At 44.8% G+C, this 24,697-nt stretch overlaps 1 protein-coding gene across 1 annotated transcript in view; it reads left to right on the plus strand.

Annotated features, from left to right (window-relative positions):
* Positions 1-1,586: 1,586 nt before the first annotated feature.
* LOC120021974 (tensin-2-like) overlaps positions 1,587-24,697 on the plus strand; it is a 63,219-nt gene continuing 40,108 nt past the window's right edge. The window contains 3 exon segments of the mRNA XM_038965780.1: positions 1,587-1,755; positions 1,836-1,873; positions 12,630-12,871. Coding sequence (XP_038821708.1) covers positions 1,587-1,755; positions 1,836-1,873; positions 12,630-12,871 — 449 coding nt within the window.

Below are 24,697 nucleotides of genomic sequence, written 5' to 3' on the forward strand. Positions count from 1 at the left end.
CATTCTTGTCTCTACTTCTCTTCTCTCTGCCTCTCCTCTCGGCTTTGCTCAGTGGCTCCCAAACTTCTTTGCGACGTGACTCACATAAAGCTTTTCAAGTTATATTGCGACCCACAAATGAACAAAGCCATATTTCTAGCCAGTAACTGCTAAGCTTTAGCCACAAACAGTGGGTTTTGATCTGCCATTTAAAACAGATTAGATTATCATTTGAGCAACATTTTTGGGGTGTTCTAGTTTGTCACTGGTGCCTGTTGACAGTGCCGACTGTCTAGCATAGGTTTCCACTGAAAGGGTGCCTGTACTGCACTGTGCCAGTCTAGGCAGCTGTGCAAACATCCACCTCTCTCCCTGTATTAAGGAAAATGTTAGTGGTGTCTCTCTCTAGTCTGAATCCCTCCATCCCTTCAACCTGTAACACCAAGAGTGAAGACAGACATATAGACACACACACACATATATTCACCTCAAGCACGGGTGAGTATAGCAGCACACACCACCCTCACACTAACTATCAAACTATATATCATCAACGGGGCTGCCATGGATGCAATAACTTCAAATTCCTTGGCGTACACATCTGAGAAGCCAACCACACGGACACCGTAGTGAAGAAGGCGCGACAGCAACTCTTCAACCTCAGGATGCCAAAGAAATTCGGCCTGTCCCCGATGGCCCTCAATGTTGTACAGGAGCACCATCGAGAGCATACTGTCGGCCTGCATCACAGCCTGGTACGGCAACTCCACCGCCGCGGACCGCAAGGCTCTTCAGAGGGTGATATGTGCAGCCGAACGCACCATTGGGTGCACACTGCCTGCCCTACAGGACACCAGGTGTCGCAGGAAGGCCAAGAAGATCATCAGGGACCCCAGCCACCTGAGCCATGACCTGTTCTCCCCGCTTCAATCACTCAGATGTGGGCAGTACAGGAGCATCATGGCAAAAATTGAAAGACTGGCCAATAGTTTCTACCCTCAGACCATCGGGCTGATGAATAGCTACCACTAGTCAGCTACCTGCTCCCCCCACCTTACTATGGACGTTCTTTCTCCTGCTGCTCCCACTATGGACATCCCCCCCCAACAGACTTTTACTCTGCCCCATCCCAACGACATTCAGCACTTTTTGATGTTAATTTTTTTACGGAAATGTTTGTTTTTGCCGCTCAATGGTCATGGTGCTGCTCCCCCTATGGTCATTCCCCCCCCCCCACCCCCTCAACAGTCCTTACTCTGCCTCCACCCCGTTGGACATGTGTTTATTAATTACTCCCACAGTTATGTACAGTATATAGTGCTATTTCTATTTCTATTGTTTATTACCTCTCTTTTTTTCAATTTCACTTTGTCCTGCTTGTTGGAGCTCGAAGCCTTAGATTTTCACTGTACTCTGCAATCACACCTGCAACCCTGTATATGTGACTTAAGCACTTTGAATCACAATCTCTATCCGTCACATTTTCCGTGACCGGACAGACTCTTCTGGATGTCAGTTTTTGAGCAAAGATATTTCCAGATTGTCTCAGTATACCAATGACCTTTGTACTATTACAATTGACACAGTTGGTATATTTGGGTGCAGAAATGCCAGCAGTCTCCATCTCATTGGGTAATGTCATGTTTTGCTACTCTGTTCTGTTACAGCTAGGTAAAGGAGCCGTGTCCCATGCGTTCACAGAGAAGAGCTGTAGGAAGAAACGACCATGCGAAGTGTGTAGACAGACCATCGACATCCCTGGGGCTTTCTGTAAGGGTGAGTACAGAGTGTAACACAATTCGTACACACACACACACAACCAACTCTCACACGGTTTCTTTTCTCTCTCATTGCAGAGTGCAAGACAGCCGTTCATAAAAAATGTGAAGCCAAGGTAGGTCTTGAGCCATCTTTTAAAAGAAAAATTGCTTGTCTAGAGTAAATCTGTTTTGTGTGGTCTACAAGATTCACCATAGAAACCGCTAAAATGTTCACATTTTGAAGGGATACTAGCCTGGTCCTAGATCTGTTTGCGCTGTCTCGCCATCGACTATGGTTATTATCACCATAGAAATTGGCAAGGACCAAACAAACCTAGGACAAGGCTAGCATGGTCTAGATGTATCTATAAGAGGGAAGCTGTTAAAAACTACTGGCTATGTTTTTGAAGGATGCCAAGAAATGTTATTACCTCTTGGCATGCTTCGTGAGCAAAGGGCATGTTGTGATACAGTACTGACTACTGTATTACATGCCAAGTGGCCCAAAATGACATTGGATTATGGGCTGAGGTTGCCAACAATTCCTTCCGACACATTTATTGACGATTTAATCATCTGAGGTGTACTTTGTGCTGCTTATGTGTAAAGTTTGGTACACACACACACACACACACACACACACACACACACACACACACACACACACACACACAGCACTTAGAACTAAAATATCAGAGGGGGGCAGCGGTGAGTTGTTGACTGACTGGGTGGACAGACAGTCAAGACAAGCGTTCAGGTTCACTTGCAGCAGTCGGGTTAGATAGGACAAGAAAGCATAGGAAGGACAAATTACTGCTGACTTCCGCTCTTTAATGAGACAAACTGTATTGCCTGTCTCTCTTTGGGCTTAGTAGTAGCTCACTAGGGGGCTGGTTGTGATTACCAGGTAGTCCAATGCCAGAAAGGACGGTAAGATTTCTAACCACGTGTGATTTTTAAGTTGCATTCCGATGGATGAAATTATCACACATACCCGGGCGACAACAGGATTGTATTCATTCAATCATCAACAAGATTGTATTCATTTGGCAAACGGGAGAAAATGGATTTAAACAGGGAGTACTACAGGAGCTTGTCCAATAAGAAATTGAGTTTTCCGCCCTGAATAAAATTGAGAATTCAGATCGGCCAAGACTGCCACTATTGGCTTTTTCCCATTGTGGGCAAGCCTCAAGCTGCGAGGAGGAGCACAAAGTGGGATGAGCATTAGTGTACGCAGGAAGTTTCCCTGTTTTGTATGATACTGTAATATTATGGAGTCTACCTTTAACCACTTACTCTAACCATAACCCTAAATGAAGAACAAATATCTTTGGCACTTTTTGTTCATTCTGAAATGGCCACCTAGCAACACCACCACTTGGTATGACATTGAGGGACGAGAAGCACACTAAGCAGCAAGGTGACCATGCTAGAGAGAACAGGTGTGTGTGTGTCCCTCATCGTCTTGTCCCGGGTCCCCAGCTTATGCCACATCGTTGTGAAAAATGCCTCTCTACTCTAATTTGTTAAGACAGCTAGCACTCCTGCACAGGAACTACTACAGCATCAAATCCCATTCTGTTGGCTTGCAACCTTGTATTTGACATGCTACCACACACCACCACATTTCACTCTCTCTGTCACACGCGCACAGACCGACACACACGCACTCAAACATAATGGTGTGCCTCTTCAAGCACGCACACACATACACTCAAAATATAATGGCGTGTGACACACCAGCTGTTGTGTCTAACTCACCATGCATTAAAAGAGGATTATATATTTTGGTACTCCTCCTCTGTGGTATTATAGTAACGGTAGCATGACCAAAAACAACAGCGGCTCGTGACACGGAGAGGAGTGGAGCGCGCATCACGTGAGTAATGATCAATATGAAAAGGACACTAAGTAGGTAAATATAGAAATAACGGGAGTTCTCGGGATGCCGGTGAGGGAGCGATTGAAGGCGAGCGCAAATAAGTGTGTGGCAGCTGGAGACGGAGGGTGTGAGAGAGAGAGAATGATTTGACAGCTCCAATCTGGGAGTATACATAAATACATGAAGGACACGAGACAAGGCTACAAATGTTGTTTAAAAGCTTCACAGCACGCTATCTCTCTGCTCCTCTTTCACTCTCCCTTTCTCTCCCTCCTCTCTTACCATTGCTCTCTGTACCTGTCAATAAACATTTGTTTTATAGGCATGACTGAATGTAGTGGTACCCTACCAATGGGAGACACAGTTATTATGATCATGCTAGTTAAATTCTTATTTATTTTATTTGTATTTTTACTTCCAATGGTCCTGGGGCCATTGTTAAGGTTAATGGCATCATGAATAAGACAATAACCCCAAAATCCACAAAGAAATGTCTCCGGACTTGAACCCCATTGAAAACCTGTGGTTTGAATTGAAGAGGCACAGATGAATATAAAGGATCTGGAAAGATTGTATAAGGAAATGGTGTAAGGTCCATCCCAATTTGTTGTCCAATCTCATAAAACCTTTTAGGAGTGGCCAATGGTGTGGTTTTAGAGGCCCTCCTCTTGGTCTCGGTGACAACATTTTGCTGTGTTATAGTTAATTTCCTGAAATTCTACACATTTTGCCATTGGGCTGAGAGAAAAATTGCAGTTTCTAAGCAAATTTCCTTCAATTACACACATTTTGCCATGGGGTTGAGAAAATGTACAGTTTTAAAGCAAATTTCCTTCAATTATACAATTATTTCCCATGGCTTATGCCTTGTTCTTATGCTATCTGACTGACTCAAACATAACAAAATCATTGGGGGTGATTATTCTCAAGGATGATTAAAATCAAATCCAATTTTATTTGTCACATATACACATGGTTAGCAGATGCTTCTAGTTCCGACCATGCAGTAATATCTAACAAGTAATCTAACCTAACAATTTCACAACAACTACCTTATACACACAAGTGTAAAGGAATGAATAAGAATATGTACAGAAAAATATATGAATGAGCGATGGCCGAACGGCATAGGCAAGATGCAGTAGATGGTATAGAGTACAGTATATACATATGAGATGAGTAATGTAGGGTATGTAAACATTATATAAAGTGGCTTTGTTTAAAATATATTGCTCCACTGTCTTTTATAGATACTTTATATCTGGTTTAAGTTTGCACCGAGAATGTTTTACCATCCCGAAGATTATACAAATTATTTTAAAAAACAACTATAATGTTGTGGTAGCCATGATTTAGCAGCTTAAATGCATATAGTCTTTTTTGCTCATCTTTATCAAGGGATCCAATAATTCCAGACCCCACTGTAGATATTAAACAGTGTTGGGCTCAGATTGCTGCCCTGAGTGACCCCCTCGCCACTGTGTGAAAAAAATGTTTTTTCTTAACAAATTTTAACACAACATTCATTTTCAGTGTTGTGTTATGATTTAATAACGTCACAGGTTTTTCCTCCAACTCCACTTTGGATGAGTTTGAGGAAGAGTCCTTTATGCTGGATGGAATCGAATGCCTTTTTGAAGTCAATAAAACAGGCAAATATTTTACCCTTGGTGGACTGATAAACATGTTTTTTAATAAGGGTGTAGATGTGGTCAGATGTTTGTTTTGGTAAGAAGCCACTTAAAACACTTTTTGTTGAGGAAGGTCTGTATTCTCATATTTATTATTTATTCTATATTTCTATATTATTTATTCTTTATTCTATATTTCTGGAAAGTATCCTACATTCAACACTGGGTTGAAGAGCTTGAGCATGGCTTCCTGCAGCTTTTCTTCATCTTATTGCAGATGGTGTCTGGCCCACAGGCTTTACCGCACTTTGGTTTTCTCTTTCAGCTCTGTTATTGTGATGGGTATGTCTAATGGGTTTTGTTGGTCTTTAACTGTTCTTTCTACGTTTTTTTTTTTTAAATTATCAAGTAATTTGATCTGAGTCTCGTTACATTTTGGCCATTCTGGATTTTCATATCGTTTTCATAGTAGTTCAGTTCAATTTGCTTTATTGGTTTTTCCAGATGTTGCCATTTCGAATGGGGTTTTTCTGATGTGAGGCATTAAGCTCTCCCCAAAGTTCTCTCTCTCTCTCTCTCTCTCTCTCTCTCTCTCTCTCTCTCTCTCTCTCTCTGTCTCTCTCTCTCGGGCTCTCTCTCATCAACTCTGCCTCTTCATCTCTCCCTCCCTCTACCAGTGTCTCGTCCCAGGGCAGTGAAGAGGGCGTCAGAAACCAGAGCCCTTTGACTCTGGACTGGTGCCCAGGGTGTGTCTGTGTGTGTGGGTGTACTGTCACAGCTGGACTGTGTGTGTCTGTGTCTGTGAAAGAGGGAGGTAGAAGAGTACTGTATCGCGTGTGTTGCGGTCAGAGAGAGAGAGAGGGATAGAGAGAAAGCGGGACTGTATCACCATCTCTCTACAGAGAGGCTTGTCGGTGACAGAGGTTGAAGAGAACGAGCGAGGGGGAACTGAAGCGCCTGGCTGAAAGGTAAAACTATTTCAGTGGTTCATTCATGATATTGAGTAGTCCTGAGTTTATAGTGGGCACAGAAGGGAAAGATTATACTCTGAGTCTTCCCTTCTCTGTGTTTGTTGTTGGTAGAGCAATATATTGATATTGAACCCTTATCTATTCGATATGAAGCCTGGCAGAAGTGCCTAGAAGAGAGTATGGACTATTGAGTATATAGATTGAGCATTGCTGTACATCACACAGCAAAACTGGGAATGGGAGAAAGCGCTAGGGAAGCGTACCTCAGACGTGTGTGTAGAAGGTTCTGTTTGGGAGGACGCATAAGAAACAGAATGGCTGGGAAACAGTCAGCTGCCCTAACATCTGTGAACCAACTGCTTCTGGTCATGTGAGCTACAGATTATCATGATACACACACTTTGTCAGCCGTTCAAGTAATGCACTGCTCTGTTGCCAAATGAATTGAGGTAGAGATTACAGTGGTTTGTTACACTATTATGTGATAATGGATGGATAGATTTTTGGGGGGTTTATAGAAGCGTCAAAAACATCACCTAGTTTTGGAGTTGGTTCCATTTTTCATACTTAAGTACTTTGTGGACTATGAATGTGGATTGCACCTTGCAATGACCTGCTTTCTACATGTATTATACAATAGATTTTAATGTATTATTTAAGAAAAATACCAGGGCGATATATATAAGTAGTAGCAGAGTGTCTTGGTTGGGGTGAAATTCGCTCGTGGAATACTGTACCTTGGGCAGCATGTCAAAGACACGGACATGAGTGGATGTTATAGCGACCACTACAATTAAGGTTATATCGATTACGAGACCGAAATAGTTCTGTCAATGCAGATTACAGCTCTCTAGTGCTCGAGCTCAATAGCAGAGGAGGTGAAGTGGATTTGTTTAATTAGAAAGGACACGCAGCCTTAGATCCTAGTGTCAAGGCAATGGCCTGGATAAACGTCACGGTGTTGAGCTTGTTGGTAACAGTGTGGAGTCATCACCGTCACAGAATTGTCACTGTCATCTCTGGCACCATTCCAGCTGCAGCCTCTGGGGTGTACACTGTGGTGGACGCTGCATGCACCACCATAGTGTGTTAATGGCTTAAGCTCTCTACCCGCTGAGTACGGAAGCAATAAAGGCAGAATGCGTGCATGCGCGCGTGCGTGCACACACAAGTATGTGTGTTTATATTTACCTAGTGTTTTTTAATTTCCTGTGTAGCTGAGCTGGAAGATACAGACAACAATAGCTATCTAATGTTACAGGGATTATAGGGTTTCTATTTTCTGTGCTGTGGCCATGTCAATGCCTCTGGTACCACTGAGGCTTATAGGGTTTTGTAGGGTTTAATTCATTTTCATGAATCCTACATAGCATCTTTTGCCTATGAAGTTGACTACACTAGTTATAGGAATATCCAGAAGCATAAAAGGGTTAAAGAGCGACACGTTGGTGTGTAACGGACATGACATAGCACGGTCTATACACTTTGTCATAGCCGTTACGAGAAAGGCAAGTAGAGATCTGAGTTGACGGATGAACAAACCAACAAATGACCTGATGAGCGCTCAGAGCAGGATCTAAAATAAGGAGATCTATCAAAATAGCTCGCGAAATCTGTCTGCTCTCGATGGTTGGAAGGCATTATCAGCTGTTGATCCCCCCCCCCCCCCAAGTGCTCACTCACTAGCTCACTCCCTGTCTCGCTCTTACTCTCTCCCCCTCACTTACTCTCTCCCCCTCTCATTTCATTTTCTCTCTCATTATTTCTCTCTGGCTCGACCCCGAGGTCTCCCCTCTACTTTTACCCAATCTTGCTCTCTTGCCTTCTCCCCCAAGCTTTCTCTCCCTCCCAGCTCTGTGTGCCCAGTGCCCTCTCCAATCTCTCTCCTCCCCCATGCCTCTTACTCCCCCCCGACCTCTTGCGCATTATCTTAATCTCTGTCTTTTGTCATCTCATTATGGTAGTTTTTATTCGGGGCAAGGGTTGTGGGGGTAGGGGTACATGCTTGTGTCCCATTGCGGGCAAGACTGTGGTTAGTCTAAATATTACTGTAGCCCCTCTACATAAGATCCTACGGGACAGACGGGCAGACAGACAGGCGGAGATTAATACTTACTTAGCCACAGCAACACAGCTCCTAAATCTAGCCTGTGTTCTTGATGAAATGTTGGCGTTGTCTGAAACGAAAGTCTCTTTAACTCAGTTAGACATTGGCTAGAGAAGTGAAGATGCTTGAGAGGGTTACCAAGTGTCATTTTTCTGAACTGCTGTCATAAAGAATATTCTCAGCTCAATATTCTCAGGGTTTTGGTTGGTTACTCACTTCTTCCTCCTCTCTCTTCCCTCTCTCTTTTACCTTGGCAACTGGAAGTTATGTCAGTTCTGTCTTGGATGACAGTCAGAATTAGTTTTCTCCCACTGACTCAGAATTCCCAGCCACTTTCTTGATTTTGCCTTTGCCTTCCTGCTACTGAGAGACCTGGTCCAAAAAAAGCACCACATAAAGTTACAGCCAATGACCATTATGAATAACCCAATAGTCCATTTACCAAAAAAAAGGGTCACTCAAATGTGACAGTGGAAATTCCTCCCTGACAGCCAAGGCATCTGGATCTGGGGGTAACAGTTCCTCTAGAGCTCAGGAAGGCAGTAGCAATTAGCCATCCCCTACGTATAGTTAGCCTGATGTTTGGTGTCAATTCGAGCAACAAGGCATCGTCCTGAAAATGTTGGCAGTCTTACAGTGCATTCGGAAAGTATTCAGACCCCTTCACTTTTTCCACATTTTGTTACGTTACAGCCTTACATACTGACCACACTGCTCGCGTTGCAAAATACATGTACACATGTTATTCAATCATTGCACCCACACTGCTGGCGCACGTCAACGAGCGTCTGCGTAGCCAGGCGCTAAAATTGAACTTGGTTCTATTTGTGACGCTCGACACGCTGTAAGTCCTGCCTCTCCCATCTCCTCATTGGTTTTTAGGAGCATATACCCACGTGGGTGATTTGAAATTATGACACCTCAAATGTGGGGCTCTATAGGCTAGGATATTGAGATGAGTGAGCAACACTTTGCTCTCATACAGTCACACACAGTATCTGCACATGTGCACAGGTTTGCTTCACGCTGTTCATGGCGTGGTAGCCAGGGTACCAGGGCCTGGCGCTTCACCACTCTTAGTTGTTGCGGAAATGTACCCACTATGCTGTTTACTTTCTCCATCTACTTCGTACTGTATCTTTGAGTCTACCTTTTGAGTCTGCCTTTAAATCACACAACCCATGGCCTTTATAGCCTATTGTCTAGTTAGGCTATAACACAGAACATATGTTTTGTGATAACTGTATGATGATTGAAATTTTGTGGGGATTATAATTTTTTCTTAATTGTTAAGGATCCCAATTTTGTTTTAAACATTTTAACGTTCACACCCCTAATCTCTACCATCACTTTTATAATGGCATCATGATTAGTTAATGTCTCAGTAGAACACATAAAAATGTAAATGATGAAATATATATATTTTATATCTCATTCTATTATATTACATTTCCGTTTATCTCATATTGTTTCATCTTTCTCTTATATCCTGTTCAACCCCCACACACCTTCTCTTCCCTTTTTTTCTCTCATCTTTGATTCTGACTTTCTCAATATCCCGACCTCTCTCTATCGCTCTCATATTCTGTTCATCTCTGTTTCTCTCTTTTCATCCTGGGGCAGTGGAGTGGGTGAAGTGCTGTGATCTGTGGCTAGGGCTGTTAGTGTCTAATGATGGTGTTTGAAAGAGCTGCAGCGGTTCCCTTAGCCCAGCAGTAAACAATCAGGCACAGTCCTCTCTCCTCTCTCTCTGGCTGCCGTTTTACGATCCCATAACCTATTGTGTATGTTTCTTTGCGTTATTTTGTACATAATGTTTCTACCACCATGTCTTATGACCGAAAAGTTCTTCTAAATGTTAGGACAGAGATTACTCACCCCGTACTGGAGGAATACTTTTTCTTCAACTAGTCAGACGGGAAGGATTTACTTCAGACGCCCGACAAGGCCCTCATCCCCGTAATTCGCAGGAGAAAGAGACTGAGGTATCATGGACGATATCCGGGTGCCTTGTTAGGATCCGTCGTCGGGAGGGTAATCTACCTTTACCATCAGTCCTATTAGCCAACGTACAATCAATCGATAATAAAATAGACGGACTACGATCACAAACAAAAAGTAAAGCAGGAAGCACCAGTGACTCGGTCAATAAGAAAGTGGTCAGATGAAGCAGATGCTAAGCTACAGGACTGTTTTGCTAGCACAGACTGGAATATGTTCCGGGATTCTTCTGATGACATTGAGGAGTACACCACATCAGTCACTGGCTTCATCAATAAGTGCATTGATGATGTCGTCCCCACAGTGACCGTACGTACAGTTGAAGTCGGAAGTTTACATACACCTTAGCCTAATACATTTAAACTCAGTTTTTCACAATTCCTGACATTTAATCCTAGTAAAAATTCCCTGTCTTAGGTCAGTTAGGATCACCACTTTATTTTAAGAATGTAAGAATAATAGTAGAGAATTATTTATTTCCACTTTCATCACATTCCCAGTGGGTCAGAAGTTTACATACACTCAATTAGTATTTGGTAGCATTGCCTTTAAATTGTTTAACTTGGGTCAAACGTTTTGGGTAGCCCTCCACAAACTTCCCACAATAAGTTGGGTGAATTTTGGCCCATTCCTCCTGACAGAACTGGTGTAACTGAGTCTGGTTTGTAAGCCTCCTTGCTCGCACTCGCTTTTTCAGTTCTGCCCATAAATTTTCTATAGGATTGAGGTCAGGGCTTTGTGATGGCCACTCCAATACCTTGACTTTGTTGTCCTTAAGCAATTTTGCCACAACTTTGTAAGTATGCTTGGGGTCATTGTCCATTTGGAAGACCCATTTGCGACCAAGCTTTTACTTCTTGACTGATGTCTTGAGGTGTTGCTTCAATATATCTACATAATTTTCCTGCCTCATGATGCCATCTATTTTGTGAAGTGCACCAGTCCCCCCTGCAGCAAAGCACCCCCACAACATGATGCTGCCACCCCCGTGCTTCACGGTTGGGATGGTGTTCTTCGGCTTGCAAGCATCCCCCTTTTTCCTCCAAACATAACGATGGTCATTATGGCCAAACAGTTCTATTTTTGTTTCATCAGACCAGAGGACAGTTCTCCAAAAAGTACCATCTTTGTCATGTGCAGTGGCAAACTGTAGTCTGGCTTTTTTATGGCGGTTTTGGAGGAAGATGGTGAGAGAAGCAACAGAATCCCCAAGAATCACTGTGAAAGAATTGCAGGCCTTGGTGGCACCAGGTTTAAAAAAAAAAAGCACCATCAGACGCCACCTCCACAACCACAGGCTCTTGGAAGGGTTGCCAGAAGAAAGCCCTTAATGACCCCAAGACACGGACGCAAGCGCTTGGAGTTTGCCAAACGTAATTTAAATTATGATTGGAAGAAGATTCTCTGGTCAGATGAGACCAAAATTTAACGTTTTGGTCAGATACAGCATCGGCATGTTTGGCGTCGAAACAGATGCATACAAGGAGAGGCACCTCATACTCACGGTGAAATATGGTGGTGGGTCAGGGATGTTTTAATTCCAGAGGTCCAGAGGCACTGGTTAAGATTGATGGCATAATGAATTCCACCAAGTACCAGGCAATTTTGGCTGACAATCTAGTTGCCTCTGCCTGAAGGCTGGGACTTGGCCGTATGTGGACTTTCCAACTAGACAATGACCCAAAACATACCTCAAGATCCACACAGAAATGGTTCTGTGACAACAAAATCACTGTTCTGCCATGGCCATCTCAGTCGCCGGACCTCAATCCAATCGAAAACCTGTGGGCTGAGTTGAAGAGGGCAGTTGATAAGCGCAAACCCAAGAATGTGAAGGATCTTGAAAGGATCTGCATAGAGGAATGGTCCAAAATCCCTCAAAATGTCTTCCTTAACCTTGTCAAACATTACAGGAATAGACCATGCTGTTATCCTTGCCAGGATAGATATAGATTATTTTTCTATGTTGGCCAGGTATGTTTCCCAATCTCTACAGCCCGGTACGTCCTGTGCCTGCTCCTCGCACTCTCCCTCAAGTGCGCTTTCCCAGTCAGGTGCGTCCTGTTCCTGCTCCTTGCACTCTCCTTGGTGTTCGTGTCCACAGTCCAGTACGTCCTGTGCGTCCTGTGCCTACTCCTCGCGCTCGTCCTGAGGTGCTTGTCACCAGCCCGGTACCACCAGTGCAGGCCCCACGCACCAAGCTTCCGGCGACAGTTCCCAGGCCAGAGCTTCCGGCGACAGTTCCCAGGCCAGAGCTTCCGGCGACAGTTCCCAGGCCAGAGCTTCCGGCGACAGTTCCCAGGCCAGAGCTTCGGGCGACAGTTCCCAGGCCAGAGCTTCCGGAGACAGTTCCCAGGCCAGAGCTTCGGGCGACAGTTCCCAGGCCAGAGCTTCGGGCGACAGTTCCCAGGCCAGAGCTTCGGGCGACAGTTCCCAGGCCAGAGCTTCGGGCGACAGTTCCCAGGCCAGAGCTTCGGGCGACAGTTCCCAGGCCAGAGCTTCGGGCGACAGTTCCCAGGCCAGAGCTTCGGGCGACAGTTCCCAGTCCAGAGCTTCGGGCGACAGTTCCCAGTCCAGAGCTTCGGGCGACAGTTCCCAGTCCAGAGCTTCGGGCGACAGTTCCCAGTCCAGAGCTTCGGGCGACAGTTCCCAGTCCAGAGCTTCGGGCGACAGTTCCCAGTCCAGAGCTTCGGGCGACAGTTCCCAGTCCAGAGCTTCGGGCGACAGTTCCCAGTCCAGAGCTTCGGGCGACAGTTCCCAGTCCAGAGCTTCGGGCGACAGTTCCCAGTCCAGCGCTTCGGGCGACAGTTCCCAGTCCAGCGCTTCCGGCAACGTTTCGCGGTCCAGGACCTCCTGAGACGGTCCTGAGCCTCCGGCGACGACCCACGGTCCGAAGTCCCCGGCGACGACCCACGGTCCGGAGCATCCGGCGAAGATCTCCGCACCAGAGCCGCCATTGAGGATAACGTGTCCGTGAGCGGAGTGGGTGCTTCGCCCCGCACTGGAGCCGCCCCCGACGGTAGATGCCCACCCGGACCCTCCCCTATTGAGTCAGGTTTTGCGGTCGGAGTCCGCACCTTTGGGGGGGGTACTGTCACGCCCTGACCATAGAGAGCTTTTTATTCTCTATGTTGGTTAGGTCGGGGTGTGACTAAGGTGGGTCATCTAGGGGATTAGGTTTCTATGTTGGCCAGGTATGGTTCTCAATCAGAGGCAGCTGTTTGTCATGGTCTCTGATTGGGGATCATATTTAGGCAGCCATTTCCCCTTTGTGCTTTGTGGGATCTTGACTATGTATAGTTGCTTGTTAGCCCTATTGTTAGCTTCACGTTTCGTTTTGAGATTTGTTTTTGTTTTGCTGTGAGTTTCACCTAGAAATAAAAGATGTGGAACCCATATCACGCTGCGCTTTGGTCCACTCATTATAACGATCGTGACACAGAGGTGGTGGCACCAAGTACTAAATGAGGAATGCCAATATTTATGAAACCTTGATTTTGGTGAAATGTATTTTGTATTAAATAATTGTATGATTTTGGTGGGTTCAATTGAAACATTAATAAAGTACAGTATTTCTCACATGTTGGTATTTTGAGTTTATCGCTATAATTATATTGTTGATATTCTTTTAAGTATTGTTAGTGCATTGCCAGTCAGGGGTGCCAGTAATTTTGGAGCCCACTGTAGATGTCCTAACTGACTTGCCAAAACTATAGTTTGTTAACAAGAGATTTGTGGAGTGGTTGAAAAATGAGTTTTAATGACTCCAACTTAAGTGTATGTAAACTTCCGACTTCAACTGTACATACCCCAACCAAAAGCCATGGATTACAGGCAACATCCACACTGAGCTAAAGGGTAGAGCTGCCGCTTTCAAGGAGCAGGAAATCAATAAGAAATCACACTATGTCCTCCGACGAACCATCAAACAGGCAAAGCGTCAATACAGGACTAAGATTGAATCGTACTACACCGGCTCCGACGCTCGTCGGATGTGGCAGGGCTTGCAAACTATTAGACTACAAAGGGAAGCACAGCCGAGAGCTGCCCAGTGACACAAGCCTACCAGACGAGCTAAATTACTTCTATGCTCGCTTCGAGGCAAGTAACACTGAAGCATGCATGAGAGCATTAGCTGTTCCAGACGACTGTGTGATCACGCTCTCCATAGCCGATGTGAGTAAGACCTTTAAACAAGTCAACATTCACAAGGCCTCAGGGCCAGAAAGATTACCAGGACAGGTACTCCGAGCATGCGCTGATCAACTGGCAAGTGTCTTCACTGACATTTTCAACCTGTCCGGGTCTGTAATATAAACATGTTCCAAGCAGACCACCATAGTCCCTGTGCCCAAGAACACTAAGGTGTAACCGGCCTAAATGACTACCGACCCGTAGCACTCACATCTGTAGCCATGAAGTGCTTTAAAAGGCTGGTCATGGCTCACATCAACACCACTATCCCAGAAACCCTAGACCCCACTCCAATTTGCATACCGCCCCAACAGATCCACAGATGATGCAATCTTTATTGCACTCCACACTGTTCTTTCACACCTCCACACTGTTCTTTCACACCTGTCAATGAATGCCATTCATTGACTACAGCTCAGCATTCAACACCATAGTGCCCTCAAATCTCATCAATAAACTAAGGACTCTGGGACTAAACACCTCCCTCTGCAACTGGATGCTGGAATTCCTGACGGGAAGCCCCCAGGTGGTAAGGGTAGGTAACAACACATCCGCCACGCTGATCCTCAACACGGGGGCCCCTCAGGGGTGCGTGCTCAGTCCCCTCCTGTACTCCCTGTTCACTCATGACTACATGGCCAGGCACGACTCCAACACCATCATTAAGTTTGCCGATGACACAACAGTGGTAGGCCTGATCACCGACAATGACGAGACAGCCTATAGGGAGGAGGTCAGATCAAGATAAAGGTGATGATTGTGGACTACAGGAAAAGGAGGACCGAGCACATGCCCCCGTTCTCATCAACCTGGCTGTGTAGGAGCAGGTTGAGAGCTTCAAATTCCTAGGTGTCCACATCATGCGGTACCAGAGCACCAAGTCTAGGTCCAAGAGGCTTCTAAACAGCTATTACCCCCAAGCCATAGACTCCTGAACTTCTAATCAAATGGCTACCCAGACTATTTGCATTGCCCCCACCCTTAATTTTACGCTGTTGCTATGCTCTGTTTATTATCTATGCATAGTCACTTTAATAACTCTACCTACATGTACATATTACATCAGTTACCTCGACTAACCAGTGCCCCTGCACATTGACTCTGGACCGGTACTCCCTGTATATAGCTTCGCTATTGTTATTTTACAGCTGCTCTTTAATTATTTGTTACTTTTATTTCTTATTTTAAGGTATTTTTTCATAACTGCATTGTTGGTTAAGGGCAAGTAAGTAAGCATTTCACTAAGGTCTACACCTGTTGTATTCGGAGCATGTGACAAATAACATTTTATTTTATGTTTTGGGTATGCTTGTAATTATTAAGGACTAAAGAGTTTTTCAGGATAAAAAAAAAGAAACAGAATGGAGCTAAACACAGGCAAAATCCTATAGGAAAACGTGGTTGTCTGCTTTCCACCAGACACTGGGAAATTAATTCCCCTTTCAACAGGACAATAACCTAAAACACAAGTCCAAAACTACACTGGAGTTGCTTACCAAGAAGACAGTGAATGTTCCTGAGTGGCCGAGTTAGTTTGACTAAAATCTACTTGAAAGTCTATGGCAAGACCTGAAAATGGTTGTCTAACAATGATCCAACAACCAATTTGACAACCAACCCGGGTGTGAAAAGCTCTTAGAGACTTACCCAGAAAGACTCACAGCTGTAATTGCTGCCAAAGGTGCTTCTACAAATTATTGACTCAGGGATGTGAATACTTATGTAAATTAGATATATCTGTATTTCATTTTTAATAAATGTGCAAACATTTCTAAAAACATGTTTTCACTTTGTCATTATGGGGTATTGTGTGTAGAGGGGTGAGAAAAATAATCCATGTAATCATCCATTTTGAATTCAGACTAACACAATAAAATGTGAAATAAGTCAAGGAGTAAGAACACTTTCTGGCAGTGTATAATGGATAAAATATATTTTTCCCCTCATCATTCTACACACAATACCCCATAATGACAAAGCCAAAAATGGTTATTAAAAAGAAAAGCTGAAATATCACATTTACAAAAGTATTCAGACCCTTTACTCAGTACTTTGTTGAAGCACCTTTGGTAGCGATTACAGCCTAGAGTCTTCTTGGGTATGACACTACAAGCTTGGCACACCTGTATTTGGGGAGTTTCTCCCATTCTTCTCTGCAGATCCTCTCAAGCTCCCAAGTGGTACAGCAGTCTAAGGCACTGCAACTCAGTGTAAGAGGCGTCACTACAGTCCCTGGTTCGAATCCAGGCTGTATCACATCCGGCCGTGATTAGAAGTCCCATAGGGGGGCATACAATTGGCCCAGCGTCGTCCGAGTTTGGCTGGGGTAGGCCGTCATTGTAAATAAGAATTTGTTCTTAACTGACTTGACTAGTTAAATAAAGGTTCAATTAAAAAAAATATCCTCGGACATGTTGGATGGGGAGCGTCGCTGCACAGCTTTTTTCAGGTCTCTCCAGAGATGTTCGATCGGGTTCAAGTCCGGACTCTGGCTGGGCCACTCAAGGACATTCATAGACTTGTCCCAAAGGCACTCCTGCGTTGTCTTGGCTGTGTGCTTAGGGTCGTTGTCCTGTTGGAAGGTGAACCTTCGCCCCAGTCTGAGGTCCTGAGCACTCCTGTCCTGATCACTGAGCAGGTTTTCATCAAGGATCTCTCTGTACTTTGCTCTGTTCATCTTTCCCTCGATCCTGACTAGTCTCCCAGTCCCTGCCGCTGAAAAACATCCACACAGCATGATGCTGCCACCCATGCTTCACCATAGAAATGGTGCCAGGTTTCCTCCAGACTTGGCATTCAGGCCAAACAGTTCAATCTTGGTTTCATCAGAAAAGAGAATGTTGTTTCTCATGGTCTGAGAGTTTTTAGGTGCCGTTTTGTCAAACTCCAAGCGGGCTGTCCTGTGCCTTTTACTGAGGAGAGCCTTCCGTCTGGTCACTCTACAATACAGGCCTGATTGGTGGAGTGCTGCAGAGATAGTTGTCCTTCTGGAAGGTTTTCCTATCTCCACATAGGAACTCTGGAGCTCTGTCAGAGTGACCATCAGGTTCTTGGTCACCTCCCTGACCAAGGCCCTTCTCCCCCAATTGCTCAGTTTGGCCGGGCGGCCAGCTCTAGAAAGATACTTGGTGTTTCCAAACTTCTTCCATTTAAGAATGACGGAGGCCACTGTGTTCTTGGGGACCGTCAATGCTGCAGAAATGTTTTGGTACCCTTCCCCAGATATGTGCCTCGACACAATCCTGTCTTGGAGCGCTTTGGACAAAACAAATCAAATTTTATTGGTCACAAACACATATTTAGCAGATGTTATTGCGGGTGTAGCGAAATGCTTGTGTTCCTAGCTCCAACAGTGCATTTGTATCTAACAATGAACAACAATACATACAAATCTAAAAGTAAAATAAATATATAAATATTAGATTGAGCAATGTCGTAGTGGCATTGACTAAAATACAGTTGAATAGAATGCAGTATATGTCCTGGAGGGTAGGTAGTTTGCCCCCGGTGGTGCGTTGGGCAGACTGCACCACCCTCTGGAGAGCCCTGCGGTTGCAAGCGGTGCAGTTGCCGTGCCAGGCAGTGATACAGCCCGACGGGATGTTCTCAATTGTGCATCTGTAAAGGTTTGTGAGGGTTTTAGGGGCCAAGCCATATTTCTTCAGCCTCCTGAGGTTGAAGAGGCGCTGTTGCGCCTTCTTCACCACACTGTCTGTGTGGGTGGACAATTTCAGATCGTCAGTGATGTGTACGCCGAGGAACTTTAAGCTTTCCACCTTCTCCACTGCGTTCCCATCGATGTGGATAGGCAAGTGCTCCCTCTGCTGTTCCCTGAAGTCCAAAATCAGCTGCTTTTTTTGTTGACGTTGAGTGAGAGGTTATTTTCCTGGCACCACTCTCCCAGGGCCCTCACCTCCTCCCTGTAAGCTGTCTCATCTCATCATTGTTGGTAATCAGGCCTATTACTGTTGTGTAGTCTGCAAACTTGATTGAATTGGAGGCGTGTGTGACCACGCAGTCATGGATGAACAGGCAGTAGAGGAGGAGGCTAAGCATGGACACTTGTGGGGCCCCTGTGTTGAGGATCAGCGAAGTGGAGGTGTTTCCTACCTTCACCACCTGGGGCCGGCCCGTCAGGAAGTCTATCTATCCACAGTTTCTGGTTGGGTAGGTTTCAATAGCCACAGTGGGTACAACATCTCCTATACACTTCCTGATAAACTCAATCACCGTATCCGTGTGTTCGTCAATGTTATTCTCAGAGGCTACCCGGATCATATCCCCGTCCACGTGATCAAAACAATCTAGACGCATGGATTCCGATTTGGTCAGACCAGTGTTGAATAGACCTTAGCAGATGTACTTCCTGTTTCAGTTTCTGCCTTTTAGGAAGGGAAGAACAAAAGGGAGTTGTGGTCAGATTTTCCCGAAGGGAGGGCCTTGTAGGCATTTCGAAAAGTTGAGTAGCAGTGGTCCAATGTTTTTCTAGCGCGGGTACTACAGTCAATGTGTTGGTAGAACTTCGGTAACGTTTTCCTCAAATTTGCTTTGTTAAAATCCCCAGCTACAATAAATGCGGCCTCAGGATATGTAGTTTCCAGTTTTCATGAAGTTCTTTGAGGGCCGTCGTGGTATCGGCTTGAGGGGGAATATACACGGCTGTGACTATGACCGAAGAGAATTCTCTTTGGAGGTAATACGGTCGGCCTTTGATTGTGAGGTACTCTAGGTTTTTGCTCTGACGGGCTCTGTCAACTGTGGGACCTTATATAGACAAGTTTGTGCCTTTCGAAATGATGTCCAATCAATTGAATTTACCACAGGTGGACTCCAAGTTGTAGAAACATCTCAAGGATACAAAAATGTCTAAACCTGTTTTCGCTTTGTCATTATGAGGTATTGTGTGTAGATTGATGAGGGGAAAAAATTATTTCATTTATTTTAAAATAAGGCTGTAACGTAACAAAATGGGGGGAAAGTCAAGGTGTCTGAATACTTTTCGAATGCACTGTATACATCTCTATATATCTATCTCCATATCCTCTTTTGCGTTCTCTCTCTCTCTTCCCCTCCATCTCTCTGTCCATCCCTCACTCCCTGTCCCCCTCCCTGTTCTTGTTTCTGGTCTTCTCTTTCTGACTCCGTTTTAGTTTCATATCACCCCTCTTCACATTTTTCCCTGACATGTTTTCATTCCAGTCATCTGCATTGTGTCTAAAACTAAGATTAGATTTAGTCTAATTTATCACAAAATGTCAGAGATGAGTTTACATGGGTATAATATCATTCCCCTGTGCTCAGTTAGGGTCAGTATGTTACTGTGGCTGCTTTGTACTGTACATTGTGGTCCACTGATATTGGCGTGTGTGCAGTAGTCTGTAAAACAACAGCGCTTAACCATATGGTATTGATTTCTTAAAACTGGTACACAGCTTATGTGCGTGTGACTGAGGCCTCCTCTTCATTCCAGACTCACAATGACACACACACAGAAGAAAACACACACACACACACACACACACACACACACACAAAGATGCATAGACGAAGACTGTACACACATGAACATACACTCAGTGGCCAGTTGATTAGGTACGCAACCCGTTCACGAAAATGGTTCTCTCCTACAGACAGTGAGTCACGTGGCAGTGGCTAGCTATATAAAGCAGGCAGACAGGCATTGAGGCATTCAGATACTGTTTGATTGAATGTTAGAATGGGCAATTAGGGTGATTAGGGTTTACCAAGAATGATGCAATCTAGTCAGTGGGTATCCTGTGGGCGAAAACAGCTTGTTGATGGAGAATGGCAAGAATCGTGCAAGCTAACAGGTTGCCCACAAACAGGCAAATAACAGCGCAGTACAACAGGGGTGTGCAGAACGGCATCTGAACGCACAACTCGTCGGCCCTTGTCACGGATGGGCTATTGCAGCAGACGACCACCCTGGGTTCCACTCCTATCAGCTAAAAATAAGAAGAAGCGGCTCCAGTGGGCACGCGATCACCAACACTGGACAACTGAGGAGTGGAAAAACATTGCCTGGTCCGACGATTCCCAGTTCCTGTTGTGTCATGCTGATGGCAGAGTCAGGATTTGGCTTAAGCAGCATGAATCCATGGCCCCATTCTGCCTGGTGTCAACAGGACAGGCTGGTGGCGGTGGTGTAATGGTGTGGGGAATGTTTTCCTGGTGCACGTTGGGTCCCTTGAGATCAATTGAGCAACGTTTGAATGCCACACCTTGTAGAATTCAGGCTGTTCTGGAGGCAAAAGGGGGTCTGACTTAGGAACTAGATGAGTGTACCTAATAAACTGGTATTGTGTGTGTGTCTGTGTGGGACAGTGTGCATTTTGTGCTTGGGTGCTTTTGTAAATGTAAATTGGCTTGCGTTTTCTATCTTCACATTTGTTCATAAGTATATGGAATGAAGAGGAGGCCTTTGTGCATTCAGTAAACGCCTGTCTAATTGCCAGCTAGGGAGGGAGATGTAATCTGGTGTTTATTTTGGCCCTACTCTACCCCTGTACTCCCCCCTCCCTCCCTTTCTCAGATGAGGGATGGTGTGACTGTGTACACTCTAGTTGTAACAATAAACAGATCGAATTGAAAGATGTTAATAGATTGTTAGTCATAAACAGTCTAAACAAGTGTGAAATACCAAACAGAATCAACTATGACATAAGGGCTGTCATTCTCTCCAATGTGTGCAGTGCGCAATTGCTCACTTACTGCGCCTCGTTCATTGAACATCGATGACTACATACATTCTGTATTATCACATGTTGTGAAGTATAGTATATGGCACATTTCAGTGTAGGACTACAAAGCAGTTTAGACAGATTCATTTCTGCCTCTCTGGGACATGTTGATGCAGTTTGTATATCCGTGCAGTGCATATATGTGTGTGTGACAGTCTGGCGTCATGCCTCACTGGTCTGTCATGTGGAAGGGGAAATCTGTGATGACAGCATGACTGCAGCAGTATTTCCTGTCCAGCTGTTGAGCGAGAGAGAGACCCTTTACAGCAGTGGTCGCCAACCTTTTCTGAGTCAAGATTACTCTGAGTCAAAATCCAAGCCGAGATTTACCACTCAGGTTTATTTTTAAACATGACTTAAAAAACATAAACCTTAATAGTTCTATAGCAATGAGGTTTGTGCAGAAGGCTATAGGCCCAATACATTATCACTGCATATTGGCTATGCTTGAATTGCCCTGTCTGTTGTTCTTCTCAGACAATTAAAAAAAATTATACGTTTGAGCTATATGGTCACACTGGTAATGGATCATTTGTTTTATTACTTGTGAGGCACAGTTGAGTGAGCATAATTAGCTGATGGCCTGCACCTGATGGTCAGTCAGAGGGAGGGAGGGAAAGAGCAGCGGCGATAGCTTTGATGCAACCAAGAGTTTTTACATTGTGCTGTGTAAAAACTGTCTTGGTTGCATCAAAGCTAACAGTGTCTGCCTCTCACCCGACCAGTGAGTGGAGCAAGAGTGGAGCGAGGAGTAGAGCGTGCCCAATTTGACTGGAGCGTGGAGCGAGATTCCCAAAGGCTGGAGCTTCAGGCCTTCTCGCTCGTTCCCCAGCATGCATTTGTAGTCTACTTGTGTGCTGCTATAGCCCCTTGCTTTAGCTACTGTCATGGAGTTTGCTAAATATTTTCATAAAGAAACTGATAAAACAAGCGGATGCTAAATCAAGGTGACTTACAAAGAGCAAGAGCAAGAAAGTGAGTGTGGTGATGTAGTGTCCACAACAAAAAAATCATTGTGGAATCTGAAGAGACACGTATCCCAAAATCAAAAATCAATCGTACTTACTACATATACTTACTACACATGCTAAATGAATGGAACGAGGTGGGTAGAAAAGTATTTATAAACAAAAAATCTTCTCTTAAATGTGTTGTTCATTATCGTTCTATTATCTATACAATAGGCCATAATTGATTTTGGCCCAATAGGCCTGGCATATTCCAACGTTCAAAGAGTTTTCCGTTTTGATTAAGTTATTTTGCCTAAAAACCTTCAGGCCTACCTATAGAAAAATAAAAAACAAATATGCATCTCTGCCCAGTCTGTCAAGAGTGTGCAAAAGGATTTTTAGCGTCCCAAGTGGCTCTGCGAGTGTGGAGAGGACATTCTCCGCTGCTGACCTGCTCTCCACGCACCATCGCATGAGCCTGAAGCCACAGACTGGCCAAACTCGCGTTTCTAAAAATGAATTCAAAGGTACTAAGTCATTTTTCATTCAATTTGAATTGAATTCTAAGTAAGTCACAGCCTATATGCACAATTATTGGACTATAATGATTTAATACAACGAAATGTTTAAATACTGAGCGCTTTATGTCCATACAGCCTATTGTGTCGCACTCGCAAATGCTTCACAATGTATTTCTTTGAAATAATATAGGCCAAATAATTCATTTTCCGTCTGGCTCCTGACCTATTTAGTGTTTATATGCTGTTTAATATCACATGTAGCCTGTTTGAAATGTTTGCTTCTTACCTTTTCATGTTTATTCCAATACTTTTCATTCAAATCCATATGATTTGGTTTCAATATTTAAAAACCAATTGGTAGTCCAGGTAGTCGCAAAAATAAACTTCCCTTTTTCAGGACCCTGTCTTTCAAAGATAATTCGTAAATATCCTAATAACTTCACAGATCTTCATTGTAAAGGATTTAAACACTGTTTCCCATGCTTGTTCAATAAACCACAAACAATTAATGAACATACACCTGTGGAACGGTCGTTAAGGCACTAACAGCTTACAGACAGTAGGCAATTAAGGTCACAGTTATGAAAACTTAGGACACTAACAAGGCCTTTCTACTGACACAGAAAGAAAGATGCCCAGGGTCCCTGCTCATCTGCGTGGACGTGCCTTAGGCATGCTGCAAGGCGGCATGAGGACTGCAGATGTGGCCAGGGCAATAAATTGCAATGTCCATACGGTGAGACGCCTAAGACGGCGCTATAGGGAGACAGGACGGACAGCTGATCGTCCTCGCAGTGGCAGACCATGTGTAACAACACCTGCACAGGATCGGTACATCCGAACATCACACCTGCGGGACAGGTACAGGATGGCAACAACAACTGCCCGAGTTACACAAAGAACACACAATCCATCCATCAGTGCTCAGACTGTCTGCAATAGGCTGAGAGGCTGAACTGAGGGCTTGTAGGCCTGTTGTAAAGCAGGTCCTCACCAGACATCACCGGCAACAACGTTGCCTATGGGCACAAACCCACCGTTGCTAGACCAGACAGGACTGGCAAAAAGTGCTCTTCACTGACGAGTCGCGGTTTTGTCTCACCAGGGGTGATGGTCGGATTCGCGTTTATCGTCAAAGGAATGAGCGTTACACCGAGGCCTGTACTCTGGAGCGGGATCGATTTGGAGGTGGGGGGTCCGTCGTGGTCTGGGGCGGTGTGTCACAGCATCATCGGACTGAGCTTGTTGTCATTGCAGGCAATCTCAACGCTGTGCATTACAGGGAAGACATTCTCCTCCCTCATGTGGTACCCTTCCTGCAGGCTCATCCTGACATGACCCTCCAGCATGCCAATGCCACCACGCACAGAACGAGCAGTATGGCTAATTTCCTGCAAGACAGGAATGTCAGTGTTCTGCCGTGGCCAGTGAAGAGCACTGATCTCAATCCCATTGAGCACGTCTGGGACCTGTTGGATTGGAGGGTGAGGGCTAGGGACATTCCCCTCAGAAATGTCCGGGAACTTGCAGGTGCCTTGGTGGAAGAGTGGGCTAAAATCTCACAGCAAGAACTGGCAAATCTGGTGCAGTCCATGAGGAGGAGATGCACTGCAGTACTTAATGCAGCTGGTGGCCACACCAGATACTGACTTACTTTTTTTAAAATTGTATTTATTTAACCTTTAACTAGGCAAGTCAGTTGAGAACAAATTCTTATTTACAATAACGGCCTACACCGGCCAAGCTCAGACGACGCTGGGCCAATTGTGCGCCACCCTATGGGACTCCCAATCACAGCCGGTTGTGATACAGTCTGGATTCGAACCAGGTTGGCTGTAGTGATGCCTCTAGCTGAGATGCAGTGCCTTAGACCTATTGGTGCACGTGATATGCTCGCTGGGCCTACCGGGTAGGTGGAGTTCTAACATCAGACACAT

The sequence above is a fragment of the Salvelinus namaycush genome, chromosome 2, assembly GCF_016432855.1.
Source record: "Salvelinus namaycush isolate Seneca chromosome 2, SaNama_1.0, whole genome shotgun sequence".
In the NCBI taxonomy this organism is placed as follows: domain Eukaryota; kingdom Metazoa; phylum Chordata; class Actinopteri; order Salmoniformes; family Salmonidae; genus Salvelinus; species Salvelinus namaycush.